This window comes from Centruroides vittatus, unplaced genomic scaffold (genome assembly GCF_030686945.1).
Source record: "Centruroides vittatus isolate TY-2023 unplaced genomic scaffold, ASM3068694v2 contig_2328, whole genome shotgun sequence".
Classification (NCBI taxonomy): domain Eukaryota; kingdom Metazoa; phylum Arthropoda; class Arachnida; order Scorpiones; family Buthidae; genus Centruroides; species Centruroides vittatus.
In genome coordinates this window covers 68,408-90,618 of record NW_027121458.1, presented here as the reverse complement: position 1 = coordinate 90,618, position 22,211 = coordinate 68,408, and the positions used below count along the sequence as shown (strand labels likewise).

The window sequence follows — 22,211 nt, the reverse complement described above, 5'->3', positions numbered from 1 at the left end:
AATATTCACTCTTTTGAGCTTTGGTGCTGAAAGAGAGTGAGTGCTCCGCATTCCATGGACTGCCATGGTCACAAATAATGATGTATTGGACCACATAAAGTCGAAGATCTAGCTAGAAGGAAAGATTACTAGGTAAAGGCTCTGTTATTTTGGCCACGTTATGAGAGCGAATGTACTTGAGACATCAATCATGCTTGGACTGATCGCCGGTTCAAGAAAAAGAGGTTGTCCAAAAACACGCTGGCTCGATAATATCAAAGAAGACACCGGCATGACCATAAAACAACTGAAAGACATGGTTACAAATAGGAAAATGTGGCGTTCATTCATCCATAGAGTGACCGAGAGTTGGCATTGACTAAACGGTTAAATCATCATGTTTCTTTATACAGATAATGTTTTAGTGAATTGACATTGCAATGGAAATTGATCTTAAAAAAATATCAATTAAATTGTAGGTTATACCCAGCTCCATAGAGACAGTAAAATTTTCTGGTCCCAACTGGATCTGAGCAGCCAATCCTTTTATTTGAGATTTTCCATATTTTTCCTCCATGCTAGTGTTACATCCTTACAAAGTAATTAACTTCAAAAAATGTGCTCTCGGGCCCCTTTAAGGCAAAGGTTTTGTTGCTACACCACCATATTCCTCATCAGGGCTAGATATACCTAAGGTTCTGAACGAACCAATTTTGAATCCAGGACTGAGGACTTCAGAAAATTATTTTTATGAATGGTTTGACTGAATATGTTAATTTAAATATACAGTCAAACCTGTTTTTATGCGGTGGATAGGGACCGCATAAAAAATCGCACGAAACTTCACGAGTGGCTATAAAAAATAGTTTTTGCAACACAATTAAAAATATATTTTTATGCGGTCAATAGGGACCGCATAAAAAAGTCTCGAAACCGTACGAAATAGAATTTATTGACAACAGATGTCAGCACTTGACTGCATCATCTTGTCTATCGTCTGTTTTACATATTTTTGTCCAGGTGGTGTTTTTTTGACTTAAAAAGTAAAATATTTCATTTTTCGCATATTCATGCAATAATATTACTATAATAAGTGCATTTATGCTATAATAAGTTTATTTAGCTATAATAAGTCAACGTGAGACATGACGAATCGCACGAGACTAGTCGCCAACTATACCGCACAAATAAAAAATCGCGCAAAAAAACCGCACAAATTAAAAATCGCACAAAAAAAGACCGCATAAAAACAGGTTTGACTGTATATATAGAAAAAAATGTTTTGAAATACTAAAGGCTTATTCAGTAAATATTTAATAATGACTTTATTCTTTTTTTTGACTGTGTTTTAGTAGGATATGCTTTGAGAATGCACAATAAAGCTTAGTTCACACTGAGCACGATTCGCTGGCGAAAGAGAAAAAATAGAGCGAATGACACGTCAGACACGACGTCGTTTCAGGCGAATTTTACCATTTCACGAATTGCTTCGAAGTTCGGAACAGTCGAGCTTTTCGATAGCAAAAAATTTCACCACCAATCGTATTCCCGCTAGCTGTCATGTAGTTCTTGTTGTTTTCAAGATGGCTACAGAAATTTGAAACGAAATAGAGTAAATGTTGTAATTACGGATTTTTAATATTCTTCTTACCTAGCATCGTTTTCTTTTTGACGTATCTTTCATTCTGAATAATTAAACAAACGTGGTTAACGATGGAATATCGGAAGCTGCCATTTTGTTTTCTAGATGACGTCTTCTCTTGTTTGAAAATGATTGGATCTTTAAAATTCGCAATCGCTTTTCGCTTTTGGTTGTATGGGTCAATTTCGCTAAGTGAATAAAACTCGCTTTTCTCATTTGCTTTCGCTATTCGCTCAGTGAGAACTAAGCTTAAGAGATATTTTTTGGAAATTATCCCCGCGGAGGAGAGGGAGGGTTAAGGATTATTTGATAGAATAATCATCGTCTTTGCAGAAAATCGAACATATTTTTAACAATGTAAAAATTCTCTAATTAGTCTCAGAAGAGGGAGAACTAATTCTTGCACCCGGTGAAAACGGGTAAGATCGGCTATAATCTAATAACCTTAATCTTTGCTATCGTTAGTTTTTGCCCGAGCAATGCCGAGCTTATCTGCTAGTAGAAAGTAAAATCTTTCACACAGAATGTTTCTTTATTAATAAAAAGCAATGTCTTTCATTCAAAGAAAAAGTGGCTAAAGTGGACTTGAAATCCCAGGCTCCACATAAGCTCCGATGGCTCTGGGCCTGCTTGAAAAATAGAGCCAAACCTGTGATTAACACTACAGCTTTGCTTTCTAGTACACTTTAACTACACAATGAGAATTACAGTTTTTTACCATAAATTTTGTAAAACTTGTGAATATATTTTTTTAATAATTAACGAAAATCCAAAATGTACATAATTCTTTCATATCATATTTAATACAGCGCATAAATTCTTCGATGTTTGGTTTTGTTCTTCAAATGATGCATGTGCCACACACTGTGTCCTGTATATATTTCTGTAGGCTAGTGGTACAGGAATCGCTCTTCATCAACACCATAGCTTTATTTTTGTCAGCCTTTAGAAGGGTGATGTTATTGTCCCGTAGCTGTTTCCTGCTCTTATGTAAAGCCTTCCAATATTCTGTTTCCTCTTGGTGCTTCTTTAGGTTATATGGTTTCATTTGGAAGTATGCCTTCCATCAGAAGTGTTCCTTTTGGGTTTCGTCCAGGCTATGTATGAGGGTTTTGACTTCTGACATGATGGTTTCTGATGTTAGTTTACAGGTTTCTGGCACAAACATTGGTCCCTTCCTAAGCACTGTTTTAATATACTCCGGAGGGTTAATTCCACCCCAGCAGATTATCGGGGCTTGTCCACTATCTTCATTCTTTAGTTTTCAAAACTTGAGATCCAACTCAGTTTTTTCTTATATCTAGATTTTAGTTTCTCCATTAGTCTCCCTTGTATAGCTATAACCCTGTTGTTAGTCTTTATTAAGCTATTATATTCTTTTTCATATAGGTAATCTTCGAATTTAATTAGATTATTAAATTACGAATAGCATATTCTACGTGTTGTTCCAATTGCATTCTGCAGGCACATGAATCGTAACTTAAGTAGTAAAGATTCACATTCCATCTGATACGAAAGATAGACATCAAATATACTCGATACTCTCTACATTCAACCTCCAACCCTTGTTACGGCTAGGACAAGTTTCCTATACATTTTAGCCAGTTTGGCCATTGCAATAAAATCCATCCAATAAGCAAAGTGTTAATTATAAATACGCTGCACTAACCTTATAACGCTTTGCAGTTATTTTGGAACGTAATACAAACGTTCTCGGTCCACCGTGGGACCTTCTTTGAGTGAAGTTCTAGAAAAAATTCTTTCTGGTGTTAGTGTTCCATTTAGTTTCCAACGCATTCTAATTTCAAATGCTTCTATTTTTGAATTTACTTTTTAAAATTTTAAATTTCTAAAAATGTGTGCCTGCGTCGACCGTTATAACGCTAGGTTATACATAATGCATTATAAGCTTAGTGCGGTGTTTTTAAAACTTAATAAGACTACAAATAAAAAATTTTTTGGATAGCAGTAATTGTAACTAATCATCAAAAAATTCTTTGTGTAAAATTATCCCTTATAATATAATAATTTATAAATTGTAGCTCTTACATATTTTAAATTTTTTTTAGTACAATTGAAGATGGCCAAACTAGTTATTCAACCGAAATGCATATTGTAAAAAAGAACTATGATATTGAATAAAACATCTCTCTAAATGCAATAATTATCCACAAGGTTGCAATTGTAAGTGGTTATTGTATAAATCTGAGATCACCCTGTAATCTAAAACACACTATTTTAGTATTTATATTGATTACTAAAAAAAACCATTCCTCTGTTTCACAGTTATTGTTATTGATAACTAACCCTCATGACGAAAATCCTGATTTAAAGATACAAGTCTCATATCATGCCGAATGAGGAAAAGTTTCAATTTACAATTTTTATCAATTAATTATGGAATACCTTTTTAACATTCTATGTTGTGTGAACTAGGAGAGCTTTTTTAACATATTAGAGTTTGAGTTGCGCATCGCAGGTACCGGCTTTTAATGGGAAGCTCCAAATGTTAAAAGTTGCTTGCCAAATTATTGTAATGAGGTTAAGGAGAGATTGAGGCTAAATAAGCTGAAAAGTTCCTGATCTGGATTCAAATTCAAGTTCCTCAAAATAAGACACACTTCTAATCCTGTATATACTTTATTTTTATGATACATTGGTATTTTTTTAGATCTGGTGGTTCAAATAAGGGAAGAGAAACTACCCAATTGGATTAAGTAATTATTAAGAAATCCAATTGGGTAATTCCTCTTGCCTTATTTGGAACCACCAGATCCAAAAAAATACCAGTGTGTCATAAAAATAGAGTATATGCAGGATTAAGAGTTTTCATTTGAAGAAATTGCAGCATCCAGGAGAGAGAAACTGCATAAAAAAAAAAGAATAAAAAGTAAGAATTTGAACTCATCCAATCAATTACTGATATTTAAACAAATTTATGACCGTATACCAAATGTAAATGTACAATTTAATGCAAAAAACTTCAGAAATTAAACAAAATATTTTATAATTTATTTGCATCTAACTATAGTAATACCAGTATTGTGTGTATAAAAACCATATCCTTGTAAAATTCTTAATATAATTAAGTATTATTTATATGCAAGTTGTTAACATAAAATCCTGATATATTAATACTGTATCTAACTCTTAAGTAACAAAATATCACAAATTAAGTTAACTTGTTTCCATTGTCCATATTAAATCATCACTAGTTTCAACAATGACATAATTTCTATCCTGTTTGTAGGTGTTGGATGTACTGATAAGTCCTCCAAATTTCAGCTCTGTATTATCTAAAAAAGATTATAATTATTATTGATATTAAACAATCCAGCAATCTTATACACTGTTAATAAATTACAGTAAATTTAAATGCACGTTAAGCTATTAACTATAATTATACTATACAACACTGGACAAGAGTCCTATAACCATTTTTAACAAATATTTTCAACAATATAATAAGTAAATGAATTATAAATTCTATTACAATACAGATGACTGAAAAAATAGAAAAATGCTTGAGATTTTGAGTTCATAAAATGAATGAGTATACATTAAGTATGAATAATTTAAAACAACATGCAACAATATCTTGTGCAAAATGCAATGATAAATTTCACAAAAATCCTGCATATTAGACTTGTTTTAATATGTGGTGCATCCAGAAATTAACTGGAAAGGAACAGAAACCTGCTTATGAGCAAGCGCTGCAATATTTTTGCATTCAAAAATTTGATTACTGTGCATATCTCACAAAGATAGGAAAATTCACTTCAGCAGACGTTTAAATGCACAGTTATAAACACAAAGTCCAAGAATGAAAATTTAAAATGTGTAAGCTCCAACTGCTTGATCTCCAAGTCAACAATAGGCAGCAACCAACCACTAGTGCCTGCACACTTGGGATTGGTAATCAGAACTTAATTTCTGGATGTATCACATATTATTACTGTTGATTAACTCTTTTTGCCCGTGGGCATTAGAAAGGACATTTGTTATTTTAAATCTTAAAATGAAGTGTATATTATTCAAACTCAATTTTAAAACTATAAAGGCCCTTTTATTATCTTCTAAATTAAAAAAGTTTTTGAAATAAAGACCCTTCAGGCTACAATGTAGTTGTAGTCCCTAAAAGGAGTTAGATAAATCAAGGTCTATATAAGAAGATCAGGACACGCATACTGAAGCCACCATTTTAGAACTTTTTGAGTGGCATGTTTAAAACAAACTTGCATGAGCGGTTTGTTTTATATGACATTAATTTAACTAAAATTGCATAAATTAGTTTAATTAATGTCATATAAAACTGATCGCTCGTACAAGTTTGTTTTAAACATGCGACTCAAAAAGTCCCAAAATGGCGGCTCCAGTACGCGTGTCCTGACCTTCTTATATAGACCTTGAGATAAATGACTGCTAAGGGGAACTCTAACGCTATTGCTAATGGAAAAGTATGATGTACAAGGGAAAGACACTACTAATTTGACATGGAGAGAATATTTTAAATTAAAAAAATAACTAAAACTATGATTAAAAATTGCAGCACGACATTGTGGCGATGTCAGAATAAATAATCACCCATTACAAATATAAAATATTTATAAAATTAATAATCCAATCAATACACAAGTTTTTTATATTGATAGAAGTGTCAGCAACTATGGAAATGAAATTTTTATTCGTCTTTATACACAATTATAATTTCTCACAATTTTTAATTAAAAACTGGCTTCTCACAGATGGCATGTGACCACTTGCAGTATTTCTGTCATGAACATGATTGAAACATTAAACGTATATATTAAATAGAAAACAGACAATAAAAATGAACTTTTGTAAATGATTTTGCTGTTATAAAACTGATAGAAAGTGCCACCACCCAAGCTTATAGAAATATTTATAGCTTTAATGTATTTCTTTTTTAAAAAAAGTAATGTTTACTGTTTACATCACAGGAAATGATCGTAACAAAAACGAATTGTATTTGCTTTGGTTATAATAATACATATATAACGATAGAAAACTGTAATAAACAATATGATTATGTAAATGATTGAGGATGACTGAGGTGATTCAGGCACTGGTCTACCACTCTGGGGATTGCAGGATTGACTATGGGAGGTCAAAAACCCCAGGAATTTTTCAGGGAGTTGTCAAGCTTTGTCCCTCTTCACCCAGCCATCCCAATTGTGGGCTTGGTTAAACCCATGATAGGTATGATTAAAAAAAGCCTTCTCAGTACCCACAGGGCAAAAAGAGTCAAAAAATTAGAAAGGAAAAAGAAATGATTATGTTAACAAACAAGAAATTCATAAATTGAAGAGAAAATAACACGATAAGCCTAACGTTCAAAAATATATTAAATGGTAAAAATCTAATTTCATAAATTTTAAATAAATAAATATATTTTCTGAATAAAAAAATATTAATATTCTCACCTAACTCCCATTTTAATCCATCGGTTGTAACAATACATGGATTTAATGGAATGAGTCCCACAGAAAGATTATGAAAAGTGCTATTTATTTTAATTTTATGTTTTCCCTGAAAATAAGTTCAAATTTGAAAACTAATTAAAATAATCAAGATGAATTTATTATTAGCTACATTTTGGCTAATTAAATATGCAGAAACTGTATTATTTGGACTATAGGTAAACAATTAAGTCAACATCTTGTATTAAATTTAATAACTAGAATTAAATTAATTTAGAATATTTCTGGAAGAAAACATTGATCCAGAATGGAACTAGGACCTGCCACTCCTGCTTACTGTTCAGTTGCATTATGTCAGCTGATACGCAAACCTCAAGAAATGCAAGTTCAAGTCCTGCTCTGAATATTTCCACACTATTCTACATTAATTATTAATAATTTAATTTAATTACATGTTTTTAACATTTTTACACAGCAAGGTGGATGAATAGCCTCGAATTAAATACCAAATCCACCCACAAAGACTGTTGTATTCCCGAGATGTTGACAAGGACAAGATATGGAGACAATTTAATAGTTTCTTCTACTTTGTCAATATTTTTAATTAATTCTGTTCTGGCCATTACATGAATTAATTCTAATTATTAAATTTAATACAACATGCTGACTTAATTGCCTATCTTTAGTCCAAATTATACTGTATATCCAGGTACAGTAGAGCGTCGTTTATCCAAAAGCTGGTCAACCGAAACGTCGGTTAACCGAAAGCTTTCCAGTCGGACTGTGTCGTGCTGAATCGAACATTTTTGATACTAGATTAACTTGTAAAGTATAACTTTTCTGTTTTTATAATTTTCAATATATTTATTTTGTTTGTACAAAATAAAGAAATAATTTTTAACAATACAATAGCCTCCATTATTATTATAAAAATTTTCATTAGGCTTAAAATCAACGAAAATTCAACACGAAGCGACACACAACAGAGAAAAATTTCAACATCAAATAGGTCAATATATTTTTCGTACATAATCAGTTATCTGAACAACCCCAGTCCCCAATTGATTCGGATAAACGACGCTCTACTGTAACATGATTTTGTTTCGTATGTAATCAAATTATAAAAAATTATGAATAAATTTAATAATAAAACATATGTTAAAAGCAATAATCTCTAAAAAATTGTAAATTTCTTAAAAATAAACGAGTTAAAAACAACTCTTTTTTATCCGATTTCAAAATGAATTAAAAACAGAAATGGACACCTTGAAAATTATTAAATATTTCTTACTTTATTATTGAAATGCATTTCACAATTATTTGCCTTTTCAGTCGACACTATGCCTTTACATCACCAGTATTGTACATTTATATTCCACCAGGCTATTATCCCAGCATGCATCTACAGATACGCCAGTATTTAAATTGATAACATTTGCATAACCTTTTGATGCAATAATGTTCAACGCTGCATCTCGTTACAATGTTTTCTATTTTATACAATATCTTAACATTATTTCTATTTATAATACAATTTTTATTATTACAATGTTGACGCCACGGAGATTCGATTCTTTTTAGTTGGATTGCCGCTTTTCAAGCTGTCTTCCTGGTGGAATATAAATGTACTGGTGATGTAAAGGCATAGTGTCCACTGAAGAGGCAAATAATTGTGAAATGCATTTGGATAATAAAGTAAGAAATATTTAGTAATTTTCAAGGTGTCCATCTCTGTTTTTAATTCATTTCGAAATCGGATAAAGAAGAGTTGTTTTTAACTCGTTTATTTTTACGAAATTTACTATTTTTTAGAGATTATTGTTTTTAACATTTATAATAACCGATCTCATTGTTTGATGTTTATTTATTATTTAATAAAACATATCTTTTAAAAAGTCTTACTTTCGATAATAACCAAGTCACACATTTATCAGAAATTAAATAAACAGGAGGGCAGTTCATTTGTTTTGCCAAGTAAAGTGTTTGAAGATTTGACATGATATGATCTAGACGACCTGCCATCAATGTTATCACTAATACTGATTCTAGCTGTAAAATAAAAGATTATTATTTTTTTTTCCCAATTATTATTATAGATTATTTATTGCGCAAAAAATATTATTGTTTATAAAGCAGTATATTAAATGATTTTTAAATGTGTACTTCAACATAATTTTCTTGCATTTTAATACAATTAACATTAGACATTTGTAGTTTTTGAGAGTTATTCTACTTTTATGTGGACAACCTGTTTTTTTTTTTTTTTTGTTGTAAATAAACTTGTGTGTTATAACTGAAAAATCAACTAATTTTGTAGAAGGTTTGCTGGCTGAAATAAGTCTACAACACACATAAAAACTTCATTTTGAGGTAAATAAGGAAGTTTTACACTCATCTAAAGGTGGCTTCTCAATTTAAAATATTGTGAAGAAGCTTCTGAAGAAAGGGATAACCATTTCCAAGTGAACTGCAGCTGATATTATAAACAGAATTGGAAATATACAAAAAATATAAATGTTTTAGCCTTTCCTCTCCAATAATTACCCAAAAAACACACAAAAGATCTGTAAGAAAGAAAGAAATGTTTAAGAATATCAATATTTGAATAGAAAAGAGAGTCTCCAAGCCAAAACAAAGCTTAACCTGTCATAGTACACTGTATGGAATGCAATTCACAAAGACTTGGAAAAGCAATTGCAGAAAAAACCAAATTTCATATTCTGTAAGAGCTGCGCATTTAAAATCAAAGAACTGCTGCAAGCTTTAAAAAAAGCCATCTGGCAGGAAAAAAGGCTGAATTTTCAGTGACCCTGGATGAAAAAATTTCTTCTTATTTACGGGAATGTAATAAAACATGGAAAATTTATTATGCAAAACAAGAAACCCCAAGCTGACGCAACGGAAACAAAAGCATGTATTATATATACTGCATATGGGCATTACTAAGCCGAGGAAATCATATTATCAATAGCTACAGATCTGGCACCATGTCATACTGCTATACCCTGAGGAGTAGAATAATATATTTGTCCACCACAATGAAGCATTGTCACACACTTCCGAAAAGATACAAAAGCTTATTTAAAGAGTAAAACTGATTTCCAAATTCTGATATTCCTGTAAACACATCATCCACAGATTTATTAGAATAAAACAAAAGCGGACAACAAGGATTGACAGAATTTGGAAAATCCTACAAGCGTGGAACGATATAATCATTGCAGAAGCATGCAAAGTATTCGAATCATGGAAAAGAAGACTTAGAGCTGTTTAGCAAGAATGAGAGAAAAAATGTACTGTACATATTAAGATAATTTGTACGAGAAAACTAACTCTATGAATATATTATTATTTTCTAAATAAAAATGGAGTAACATTGTATCAGCTTTAAAGTTATATATTTGTAATTATTAAAAATCTAAATAACTCCTAATAATTTGAGTGTTTCTATTTATTAATCTATTATAGACTTAAGTACAGTCTATTGATGACAATTTCACAATAGTAATGAAATACATAACAAAAATGTTTTTTGTGTACATAGCATTTACATAAACTAAAAATCAAGTACTTTTTAACTATTTGACATTAATAGACTATAAGATGTTACGAATTCTGAATTTAATTTAAATAATCAAGCCATAATAAAGCAGAAAAACTTACAAACTCATATATTTATGTATTAATTCTATAGATTTTCTGAGAGTTAAGCTACATCATACCTATTTCTTAATATTTGTTTACATTAAAGATGTAGCATTTTTCAGTTAATGTTACCTATGGTTCCAAGATGGCGGCTTGTCTGATTTCGGCAAGGAAACAGTCAGGACGCACGTTCTAACCTAACCTATTCTAATAATTTTGTTGGTAATAATTATGGTAATTTATTAGAATAGGTTAGGTTAGGTTGGAATGTGCGTCCCCACTGTTTCCCTTCTTCTATTTGCTGGAATCAGAGACGAGCCGCCATCTTGGAACCATAGGTAACATTAACCCATTTTTCTATTGTCATAAATCTAGTTTAGAGAAAACATTGAAAAAACTTTAATTACTTTTAATATGACAGACAACAAACCAATTGATTATTTCTGGAAAAGTTTAATTTCAATCAATTTTTAAATCAGAAATTATGATATATCTCATTCGTGTTTGAACTAAGCCTGAACTCCACAATACCTAAAAAATTATGGAATTCTGTTTCAGCTTATCTTTCATTTCTACTAAGCACTTACAATACCCAAAAATAAAACTAAATAATCTATAGCATCTATCCATGATTGACAAGGCTAATTAGTTCAAATTAATTAGTAAAGCAAAACATACTTTTTTATCGTAAAGAAATTCATGATTCCATGCATTAATTTCGATATTATGATTACATTTCTTTGATTTGGATTGGACTAGATTAATGGGATAAGGCAACGCAATGCATGGGCAATCTGCCAAGGAGGAATTCTAAAAAAAACTTGCCCCTATTTAGGTGTTAGATACGTGATGAAAACCATGAAAATCCCACGTGGCCAGCATGTTAATTGGACATAAACCCACAGCCAATTATCAGCGTTCGGCAGTTTTATCGACTTGGTCACTGTTGGGTGATGGTTTTATTAGTTATTCATTTTTATTAAATGTTGCGAATTAAGTCAACAAGATAAATAATAAATTCAGGCTTCATTGTTTATATGTATTTATAACAAGATGATATTGCTTAGTAAGTGCTTTGTTATGAGTAAAAACAAAAGGTTAAAATATTTTCAGGCTTGATTCAGGTTGAAGAGTCAGTTCAACTGAAAGCATAACATCTGGAAATTATGTATTTTCAGTTAAATTTTCAGGTAATATTGGCGTATTCTGAAAATGACGAAGAATCCCAAAATACAACAGATTTAAAAAGCTTTCATTGTATTATATGAACTGAAAGCTTTAAAAAATAATAATAAATAAATCAAAGTACTGATAACACGTAAATACAAAGTCACATTTCATTTCTGATCATATTTAATAATAAAACTTTGAATAAACTATAACAATTGATGGATATAACTAGTCTAATATTATAAAACTAATTGTAAATTCTAATTGATGCATACTGAAATGTAATCAGAATTAATTAAAGAATTTACAAAATAAAATTTTTTATCACCACCTTCCGTTCTTAAGTTAATATAGAGTGGAACCTTGCTTAACGAGCATAATTCGTTCCAGAATGTTATGAACTCAGAATTTAATATAGATGCGAAACACTCATTAAGCATAACAATTTTTCCCATACAAATTAATGTAAAATATGATAATGCATTCCATGATTCTCAAATACCATATTTACTTGCATATAAGACGAGGTTTTTATTCATTTTTCACTGCTTCAAAAACCTAGGTCGCAAGCAAAGGATCCTTTGCACTTTTGCAATAATTTCTGTGAACCGTGTATAGTTAGTTCATGCTGCCATTATAGCTGGGTGCTGTCGAGGTCAAGGTGAATGTCTCTTTTAAAGAGATGATCTGAAAATAGCTGGATACTTAGCAATGATTATAAATGTCGTTATTTCATATTTGTTAAACTGGTATTATTAATGAATATTTCTACATTCTAAATCATTAAAAATAAAGTTTTTCCTGTCATGTGCATTATAACCTTTTGGTTTTGCTACATGGGCATCAGATGCGTGGAAAAGCAATCTTCAAAAGCTGATAGCAGTCATTCAAGAAATACTGCATTTTAAATTCACTTGACGGATCAGAGGACGATGCTTTGTGGAGTAAGAGTGAAAAAGCGGAGAATTGTAATGAAGCTTCGGAGGGCGAGTTCGAGTAGACAAAAGGTGATAGCGTCAAGAAAACGTGGTTGTTTGCCTTAACACGTGCATTTGATGATAATTTATTTGTGATTGAACAAAATAAAATTAAAATTGTATTAATAAAACTAATTTTCTTTATTTTGATCTTTAAAGTCACACTTCATCCTATATGTGAGATCATCTTTATATGCGAGTAAATTGAGATTTTATGTATAATGTTTATTCAAGGAAAATTATACAATATACATTGTTAAGGAGCATGAAGCATCATATTTTCTTCTAGCATGGAATGAACCAACCTGAAATGTGAATTCGATTTGATAATAGCATGATGGAGCACGCGCACAATCCGGGACTTCCCCTCTCCCCCTCACTCGTTAAGTGAGTCATTTTTTAAAAATTTGATTTGCTCATTACACAAGGTGCTCGTTAAGCGAGGTTCCACTGTATTAAAAAAATTCTTGTAATATGCCTATATATTTTGAAACACTTTGTTTTTTGATCTTTAGTGGACTGTATCACGAACAGACAATTGCGATTTGCGAATGAAAGTTTAATGCGGACTATGAACACACCAAATACACTGCTGCACTTGAGACTGTTACACAAAAAAACAAAAAAAACCATTACAGGAATACTCTCAAACCTACAAGTTTTAAATTTCTTCATTACAGATAGACGGTGGCACTCAAAGCACCAACCCATTTGTTTAGAAGAATTGTGATAATCTAGTTACAAACTAATAATTTAGTATGAATATAAAAACTTTCCTGTCAAAAAATATATCATACAACTTTTGAGCAAACAAAAATCAAACTGAAATAATATAAAGTAACTGCCTACTCCTTCTGGAAAACGGCAAAATTTTCAAATCTATAATCTAAGTGCTTTCAGCCATATCTTGTTCATCTTTGGTCAAAACAAAACTTTTCATATTCCAAATTTCATTGAATGCTACTTCTGTTTTGAATGCCCCATCTACCTTTCTAAATTCAAATCTGAACATCCATGTTTTTATTCTCGAACAGTTTTCCAACATTCAATTACTCAATTTTATAATACTTCAAAAGAAGTTAGTACAGTCTGTTTAATATAGGTTTATGCATGCTCCTGCAAGAAATAGTTCACAAAAACAGTACCCTTTCTTAACAATCGTCTCTGGAACTAAATTCATAATACCTAATGAATATTCACATTTTATTAGGACATTGTTGTCTCCTAAACACTATAAAGTGCAGACGCTCGGACACTTGGCAACTGCCAAGTGTCCGAGCGTCTGCACTTTATAGTGTTTAGGAGACAACAATAATTACCGACACGGTTTCAAATGTGTTAAAAGGACATTGTTGTTGCTTCTACAATAAGACAGATAACACAGAGGAGTATACTGTTTCTGTAGCAAACAGTGATGAAGTAGCAGCTTTGCTTGTTTCTTTCATGCATGAAGTTACAGTGAATGGATTTTAGTTATTGTAATTTTATCTGAAACTATGGAATGTACTAATAGTAAAATAATTATAATTTTAATTAATTTAAAATTCTTTTAATTAAAATTATAAGTATTAAATTTATCATGAGATGGTGCCTATCGCCTAATTCTAGTGCCAAATTGTCTAATAAATTGTTAATATTATAGCCGTTTCTTGCCCGATAATATACGACTTTAATTAGTGCATAACAAATTTAATGTTAATTATTCACTATTTCCTAACTTTATCATCATTATAATTTATAAAATGTAAGATAATTTCTATATTCAAGAGCTGTTTGAGTTGATCACGAGTTATTACATTCAGAACACCACAAACCATTCATAATACAAAAATAAGTTTGTAAGAGAATTAGGTTTGTTACATGACAGCATGTTAAAGTATTTGTTTCATACTTGAATTGTTTTATTTTGTCATTGTGAACAATGAAAACAAAAAATTAACCTTATTATTAAGGAATACCAAAAGGGGAAATTTGTGCGAAACCTTGCAGAACGGTTGTTTTTATTCCAGAATCTACAGTTCAAGTAACCATTACCAAATTCCTTATAACAAATAGTGCAGTTATTAAAAGTTGAACTGGACATCCTGAAATATTTACCTTGAAACAGAAACGTGTCATTATCAAGAAAGTGAAGAATAATTGCTCCTAAGCTTGCTTTTGAGACTTCTATAGAACGCGCAGTACACAAATCTGCAGAAACTGCGAGAAAAACTTTAAAAGCAAGTAGCTATAAAGATTTTATGGCTAAGAATAAACCATTCATCAACAGAAAATAACCAGCAGTAAAGGTTAAAGTTTGCAAAATAGTTTTATACAAAATCAATAATATTTAGAAAATCAGTTTTGAGGTCAGATGGTCTAAATTTAATGTATTTGATTCAAAAGATTGCTTAACAGTATGGAGAAAATCTGGAAAATCTTTAAAAATGAAAAACTTAATCCCTACAGCAAAACGAGGAGATGTGTTTAGTGCTATTTGCAGTTGTATGTCTGCAAATAGTGCTGAAACTCTGCAATTTGTTGATGGCATAATGAATCAATGTGTATAAACAGATTTTAAATAAAAACGTTCAGAAATAAGTAAAAATGATTAAAGTTAGTTAAGGGTTTGTTTTCCAGCATGACGTTAATCTCAAGCAACTTCGTAAATCAGTCAGTTCCTTGATGTGCACTAGAAAAAGTGCTTCCTTATTCTCTGCAATTGCCCGACTTCAATCGAATTGAGAATTTATAGAATTAGATTGAATAAACAATGAAAAAATTATCAACAAACAAAATTAAACGTAAAAACATCATCATCAGAGTTTTAAATTTAATAGACGAAACTGTTATAAAAATTTGTATAAATCAATTCCTAGTTGTTTAGGAGCTGTTATCAGGGCGAAAGACCCGACTCATTCTTAAATGTACAAAATATTTTGTTTTATCATTATTTATTTCATCTGGGACTGAAGAGAAGCATATAGCCCAAAATGCCTTTCCTTTTATAAAAAAAATAGAAAATAAAATCTACTTTTTCCATAGAAAAAGTGTTCTTTTATGATACATTCTCTGCAGGAAATTTGTGCTTAATTCCAAAGAATATACAACAGAATCAATCCTGTTTTCAGATGTTGAAGGATGATACTTCCTTCTAACAAAACACAAAAACACAGCATCTCAGTTGGACCAAACTAAACAGGTTTATGTTATTTTGAAATTTCATATCTTGTTATAATAATATTACATTATAAATAGAAAACCAGTAACACACTCAATATAAATTTATTTTATCCAAGCATAAGAACAAATCATTGTATTAATATACGAAACTAGACTTTTGTTTAAAATTTTACCTTACATTTACCCTTAATTTGCATGAATGATCATAACTTGCCACAGTTCATGTTTGGGAGTGTAACACCACTGGTCAAGAGTTAAGCTAGGTTCACATTGCATACAATCAGCTGCAAAGTGGATACGAGCTACCAGTTCATCCTGTTTTGGCAAATGCTTTAGGAGTTGAATATATCTCAATTTTTGCCAAACTTTGGTTTGTTTCACCTATCAACTTTTCACTAGTGTTTGAAATTTTTTTAACCAATCTCATCCTAACTTACTTTGTATCACATAGTACAATGCAGACGATATGTTGTTTTAGTCAGTGTTCCTTTTGTAGTGATTTGTATGACATTATAAACTTTGCTTCACATTCAACCACTCAAAATTCTAAACTGTTATAAGTACATATATCAACTATGTAGCTTTACTTTCAATTAATTAATTAATTAATTAATATTCTAGTTAGCTATCAAATTTTGTAATTTTAAATGTAAAACTATTCTATTCCATTTATTGCATTCTTATAGCTGAAGCTGGCCTAAACCAGGACTGGCGAACCTTTTTGAGTCCACGTGCCATATTGTAAGCATACTTAGCTTTAAAGATGTTAATGCATGCCAATGCCTTAGACTTCGAATAATGATATTTAAAGAAATTAAATAAATACACTTTAATTCGAATAAATGTAAAAAACCTGATTGAAAAAAGGATGGTCAGGTGATAGACAGAAATCATATGATACATTACGTGCCAGATGATTTCTCTGACGTGCCACTTTGGGCATGCGTGCCATAGGTTCGCCATCCCTGGCCTAAACAAAGGTTGTAAATATTTCTAATTAAATTATTTTGGTAATCTTAAATTTATATGATAATAAGAAAGCAAATAAACTGCTAATAAACTTCACCTTCATATTTTTCTCATTTACTACTTTCATCATTTCAATTAATGCTTTTGTAAAATCTGTTGCATCTTGATCATCTGTACGCACAATTTTAGATCCCTATATTAATAGAAATTGCTAATTAAATATTTATTTTCAAATTAATATGTTGTAACGTTAAACTTACCTTACACTTGTAATAATCAAGTTGTTCAGAAGATATGGAATCAAAATCTCCAGTAACTAATTCAGGTACCAAATTAAGTGAATTTCTATTAGCTAGTTCATGAAGACATAGAAGACCTCCATCCACAGCAATATGTAAACAAGCTAAAAAATATATAAATTAATTCTTAACTTATTTAAACTATAAAACAAATTCTTATAGTTCAATATTAAACTAACAAATCTATAATTATCATATCACAGTAATGCTTAACACTTCCCAAACTGGAGGTCAGCTTTTGCAAATTGGCCACATTTGGCTGTTTAAAAGAAATTTTAAAAAGAATCCAATAATACTTATGTCATGATATTTTTAGAATTTGTTACTTTGTGCTTTTATTAATTTGAAAACAATTAACATAACCAATCATTGAAAGATAAAACAATGCTATAAGGTCTCAAGGTGGGGAGTGAGCAGGGTGTGTGAAGCCTTTTCCAGCTTATGCGTAGGTGCTCTTGCTTTGTTGACTACCTGACGGAGTTGTTGCGCTTGTTTATGGACTTTTATAAAGGCAAACAACCTAGGAACTCGTGATGTCCCTAGGTTGTTTGCCTTTGCAAAGATCCATAAACGAGGGCAAAAACTCCGTCTGGTAGTCAACATAGCAAGTGCACCTATGCGTAAGCTGGAAAAAACAAAACAATGCTTAAAAATATCACAATAAAATGTTTTTTAAATTAAAAAATGTCTGATATATCTGATTACACAAAAACACTATATTTGGAATTTATTTTGAGACTGTTTAAAGCATAACTTGATCTTCTGTGAGAGTTCAAAACACTTTTTAAGGAACAATGGAACATTACAGAGTTCACAATAGTATGGTGACAGGTATGAAATTGGAATCATTTTCTTTGGTTTCAGTGTAAATCTAAAGCATCATTGGCTGGACTTCCTACACAAAGCAAATTTAAAAACATCAAAACATTGAACAGCACCCCACTTAGTCATAGAAATAATAGTTTTTTCATTAAACATGCTTTCTACATTTTCTATAGACAAGTCTAAACTGTCCAGCTCCACAGAACATGTAAACTGAGTATGAGTCAAACTTATCCTTTGTCTTTTAGAAAATAATGGGCTTAATGAGCAAGACTCAACTATAAACCAGAAAGTGTTAATAAATATAGAAATTAATTATTATCAATGATTTACTTATCATGAATTTTATGTAGAAGATTATAGTCAGTTGTTGCTTCTTATTAAAAAAATACTTATCACTAAAATTCTAGATCAGTGATTCTCAACCTTTTTTCCGTCACAGTACACTTTTAATAATTTTAAAATTTGGTGGAACACACGGTTACTTCGGTAAGTACCGCAGGACAACCGGTGACGTCATAATAGTGATGTTTAAATGAAGTTGGTTATTTAGGTAACATTTTCTAAACGCCTTGGTAACTATCGGCAGTTACCGATAACACCGGTTACAAGATAGAACCGAACGAACTACTTGTCTGACGTCGCTTATGTATGGGTATTCGCAGTAGCGGCACACTAAACTGCCGCGTTGTCGAGAATCACTGTTCTAGATAAATAAAACTTCTCATGCCAGAATAAATTTATGATGATGAAATACGATCTCTTTCAGAAAAATATAAATCTTTATGTTTATTTTATCACTTATTTTTATGGTAAATATATTAAAAATTATATAACTATATAAAATATAACCTTTATCCCATTTTGATAAGACAAAAGACTCCAATTTGTCTAGGGGCTGATTTAAAATTAGCATAGACGATTTTAAATCTGAAATTAAGATAAGATAAATTAGATTAATTGATTAAATAAATAATATTGTGTATATTATTTATAAAATTTTCTCAAATCAGCTATTATAAATCTGTATAGCACTGTAGTTAAATTAAATATAAAAACTTTCTATGTAATATTTTCAAATTTTATTTTATACACCTGAGTATTATATAGCATTCATGTAAATTATAAAAGAATTCTGATAGTTCTTAATATTGAATAAGTAACATATAATATTTATTACCTACAAAAAAATTATATCATATCATTAATTAAAAAAATACACACAAAATTATATAACAGCAGTACATAAAAGTAAAAATTTTACTTCATTTACCATTAAAATGATTAAATTTTTCAGCTAAAATTATCAAATTTTGAATATACCTTTAGAATTTCCTAAAATTTCATCTATGTCCCATTCCATGAAAGTATGTTTAATATTTAAACTTGGAAATCTTCGGGAGAGACAGAGAAAAAAAGAAAACAAGTAATTTATTAATTAAAACTAAATTGAAACTTATTTCTGTTTAAAAATTAAGCAATAAATAAAATTTTTGTCAATATTATAAAAGAAAACATAACATAAATGTAATTTATTTGAATAGATTTGCTTATAAGCTGCTTTTAATAGGCATAAATATTCTTAATTACTTTCAGACAATAATAGAAGGTTTAATATTAAAAAAAAAATGTTTTTCACACATTTATATTAAAATTTACTTAATAAAATCTGAAAATCATTTGATTTAATCATTGAAATGATTATCATATTACTCAAGTACACTTGGTATCATGTTGCTAAGTATATCCTAACAATAAAAAAAGGGAAAGTTCAATGTCGAATACCGTATTATCTAACTATAAACACAGTAATATTATTATTAAAAAATGCAAACAGCTACACTTAAATAGCAGAATATATAGTACCACTAATAAGATTACACGACGAAATTTAATCGGTGTTAAGATTTATCTCAATTAAGTTGACCAGGAAGAAGAGTACAGATGAAGTATTATTTACATAGAATCGAAGGTCGATTTAGAATTTGAAATTAACGTGACGTCATTCGATCAGGTGTTTATTCAGAGGACGTCAGCAAAAATATTCAGCAGTTAGATATTTCGCTTTTATAATTCTTGACATTGAACAAGTGACAAAAGTTTATCATTTTCTAATACAGTACACGTCACATAAAAGTAGTGTAAACGTGGTGTAACAGTTACGTCTAACCACGTGGTAAAAACATTGCTGATACCCCGTCGCCACCTAGCGGAAATAAATACTGTATTATTTCAAAACATTTTTTAATTATTAAAATATTTCAAAACTTCTGTTCATTATAAATTATTACAATGAATTAAAATAATGTTTATTGAAATAAATTGAACAATATTTGCTTCTAAATTAACATTTCATCTTTTCCATTTTTGACTCTCCGCCCAATGGGCACTGTTTAAGAGTAAAAGTTATGCATAAAAAGGCCTGTTTAATCATGCCCATTATGGTTAAAATTAATAATGAAATTTTCAGATTGCTTGGAGAATAAAACACAAATAATGACTGTCGAAAGCCGAGTAGTTAAGGTGCAGCCTATTTTTTCGGGAGACTCTAATTCAATTCAACTCTTTTCGCCCTGTGGGCACTAACAGGGCTTTTATTTAGTAAGCCCATTATGAATTTGGCCAAGTCCACCATGGGGCAGAATGACGTCAAATTTCATATCAAGATTTCTCTTTGTTTCAAATTTTATTTTAAACAAAAAGTTAGTTACGAAAATGCCAGCTTCAGCGATAAAGAGTGCTGCTACACCAAGATGGATAAGTCAAGATGATTCGGTTTGGTTTAATTCATATAGGACAATGCGACACATGGTCTGCCGAGAGGGAATGTCCCCCGGGAGGTCTTTTATGGAAAATTTGCCCCTATTTAGGTGTTACGTGAAGAAAATCCAGAAAACTCCACGCGAAAAGTCCACTGGCGATGCGCGAACCCACGGCCACCAATGTTCGCTGGTTTTATTGACTTCACCACGGTTGGGGATATAAGTCAAAATGTCGGAAAACTTATGATACACATTGTACAATGTGTGATTAAATGGTGCGAATTACAGAGTTTCAACTTTTCATCTTTTAAATATGAATTAACTAAAAACTAATAAAATTTCATAAACGAATAACTTTTTCTTCAAATCTTCAATGTTTTCTCGTACAAAAAATAATAACAGATATAATCTTAACAGAAGTAAATGAATATGACTTAATTTGCAATGTCACGTGACAGTTGTTTGAGTTTTTCATTGGTGCAATACCATCACTCAGCTTTACAGCTTATCAAAGTTAACAGCATCGTCTATGGGAGTAATCATTTTGTATGTTATACTACGCTGTAATTCTGTGTAGTATTTAATTACCTTTTATGGCTTATAATTAAAAACAAGAGGAATTCGGTCTTAATAATAATTTATGGGGTAAAAAGTGAATGCTCTACTCGTGATAAAACACTAACAATGATAGGCAATCAAACGTTTAATACTGTATTTGTCCTCATTGATTTTCACCCGGGCAACGCCTGGCAGTAATGCTAGTTTTCTTTACTTATAACTAAACATAAAAAAAGTTTTTACTTATTATTATGTAAGATTTTTTGTGTAAGAGTGAAGAATAACTATCACTACAATTGCAAAATTTTGTATTACAAGCAATAAACTACTTTTCATACTAATTTTATACCTATTATAAAAGATTTACGCAATGAGGAATTACTTAACTTTAAAAGTATTAATAACTTAAGTTACAACAATAAAACAATTATAATTATCAATTTATATAACATAGGACTACAAGTAATTTTCACTTACGAGGAAGTTGATGCGCTTCAAAATTTTCTAATGACATGTTGATGTTATGCATATGTATGATATACTTGATAATTCCTTTGACAATATCGAGTTACGTTGATTACGATAATTTCATTGCGTCATATCTTTCAGTATCATATTAATAAGCGGTTCTATTCACTTGTTAGAGGTTCTATCTTAAACAAGGCATTTCATACTGAAAATAAAAATGACGTTAACGCCGAAATAACTGCAGTTATTTCGGCATTAACGTCATTTCTATCCTTCATTCACAATTTCTGTCTTTCACAAATTTTACTGTATAGAAA

General features: G+C 30.5%; 1 protein-coding gene across 5 annotated transcripts; it reads right to left on the bottom strand.

Moving 5' to 3' along the window:
* Positions 1-4,611: 4,611 nt before the first annotated feature.
* Positions 4,612-20,292, bottom strand: LOC136971122 (thiamine pyrophosphokinase 1). Of its 5 annotated transcripts, none has more exons than XM_067265602.1 (8): positions 20,270-20,292; positions 19,430-19,500; positions 18,959-19,036; positions 17,246-17,388; positions 17,083-17,178; positions 8,965-9,111; positions 7,066-7,171; positions 4,612-4,917 (listed from the first exon to the last, which is right to left on the bottom strand). In XM_067265602.1, exons 2-8 carry the CDS (start codon positions 19,467-19,469, stop codon positions 4,799-4,801), a joined length of 729 nt encoding a protein of 242 aa, XP_067121703.1. In that variant the 5' UTR covers positions 19,470-19,500; positions 20,270-20,292; the 3' UTR covers positions 4,612-4,798. The 5 variants fall into 5 exon arrangements, with proteins under 5 accessions (XP_067121703.1, XP_067121701.1, XP_067121705.1 ...); XM_067265600.1 differs by lacking the exon at positions 20,270-20,292 and adding an exon at positions 20,067-20,246; XM_067265604.1 differs by lacking the exon at positions 20,270-20,292 and adding an exon at positions 19,973-19,995.
* Positions 20,293-22,211: the final 1,919 nt, after the last annotated feature.

Excerpts from the sequence above, each read along its gene's own strand:
- LOC136971122 (XM_067265602.1), bottom strand. The coding sequence starts at position 19,469 with ATGGAATGGGACATAGATGAAATTTTAGGAAATTCTAAAG. Across the intron at positions 19,037-19,429 it reads AATTTTAGGAAATTCTAAAG|ATTTAAAATCGTCTATGCTA; the intron begins GTATATTCAAAA and ends TCTTAATTTCAG. Across the intron at positions 17,389-18,958 it reads CTTATCAAAATGGGATAAAG|CTTGTTTACATATTGCTGTG; the intron begins GTTATATTTTAT and ends TATATTTTTTAG.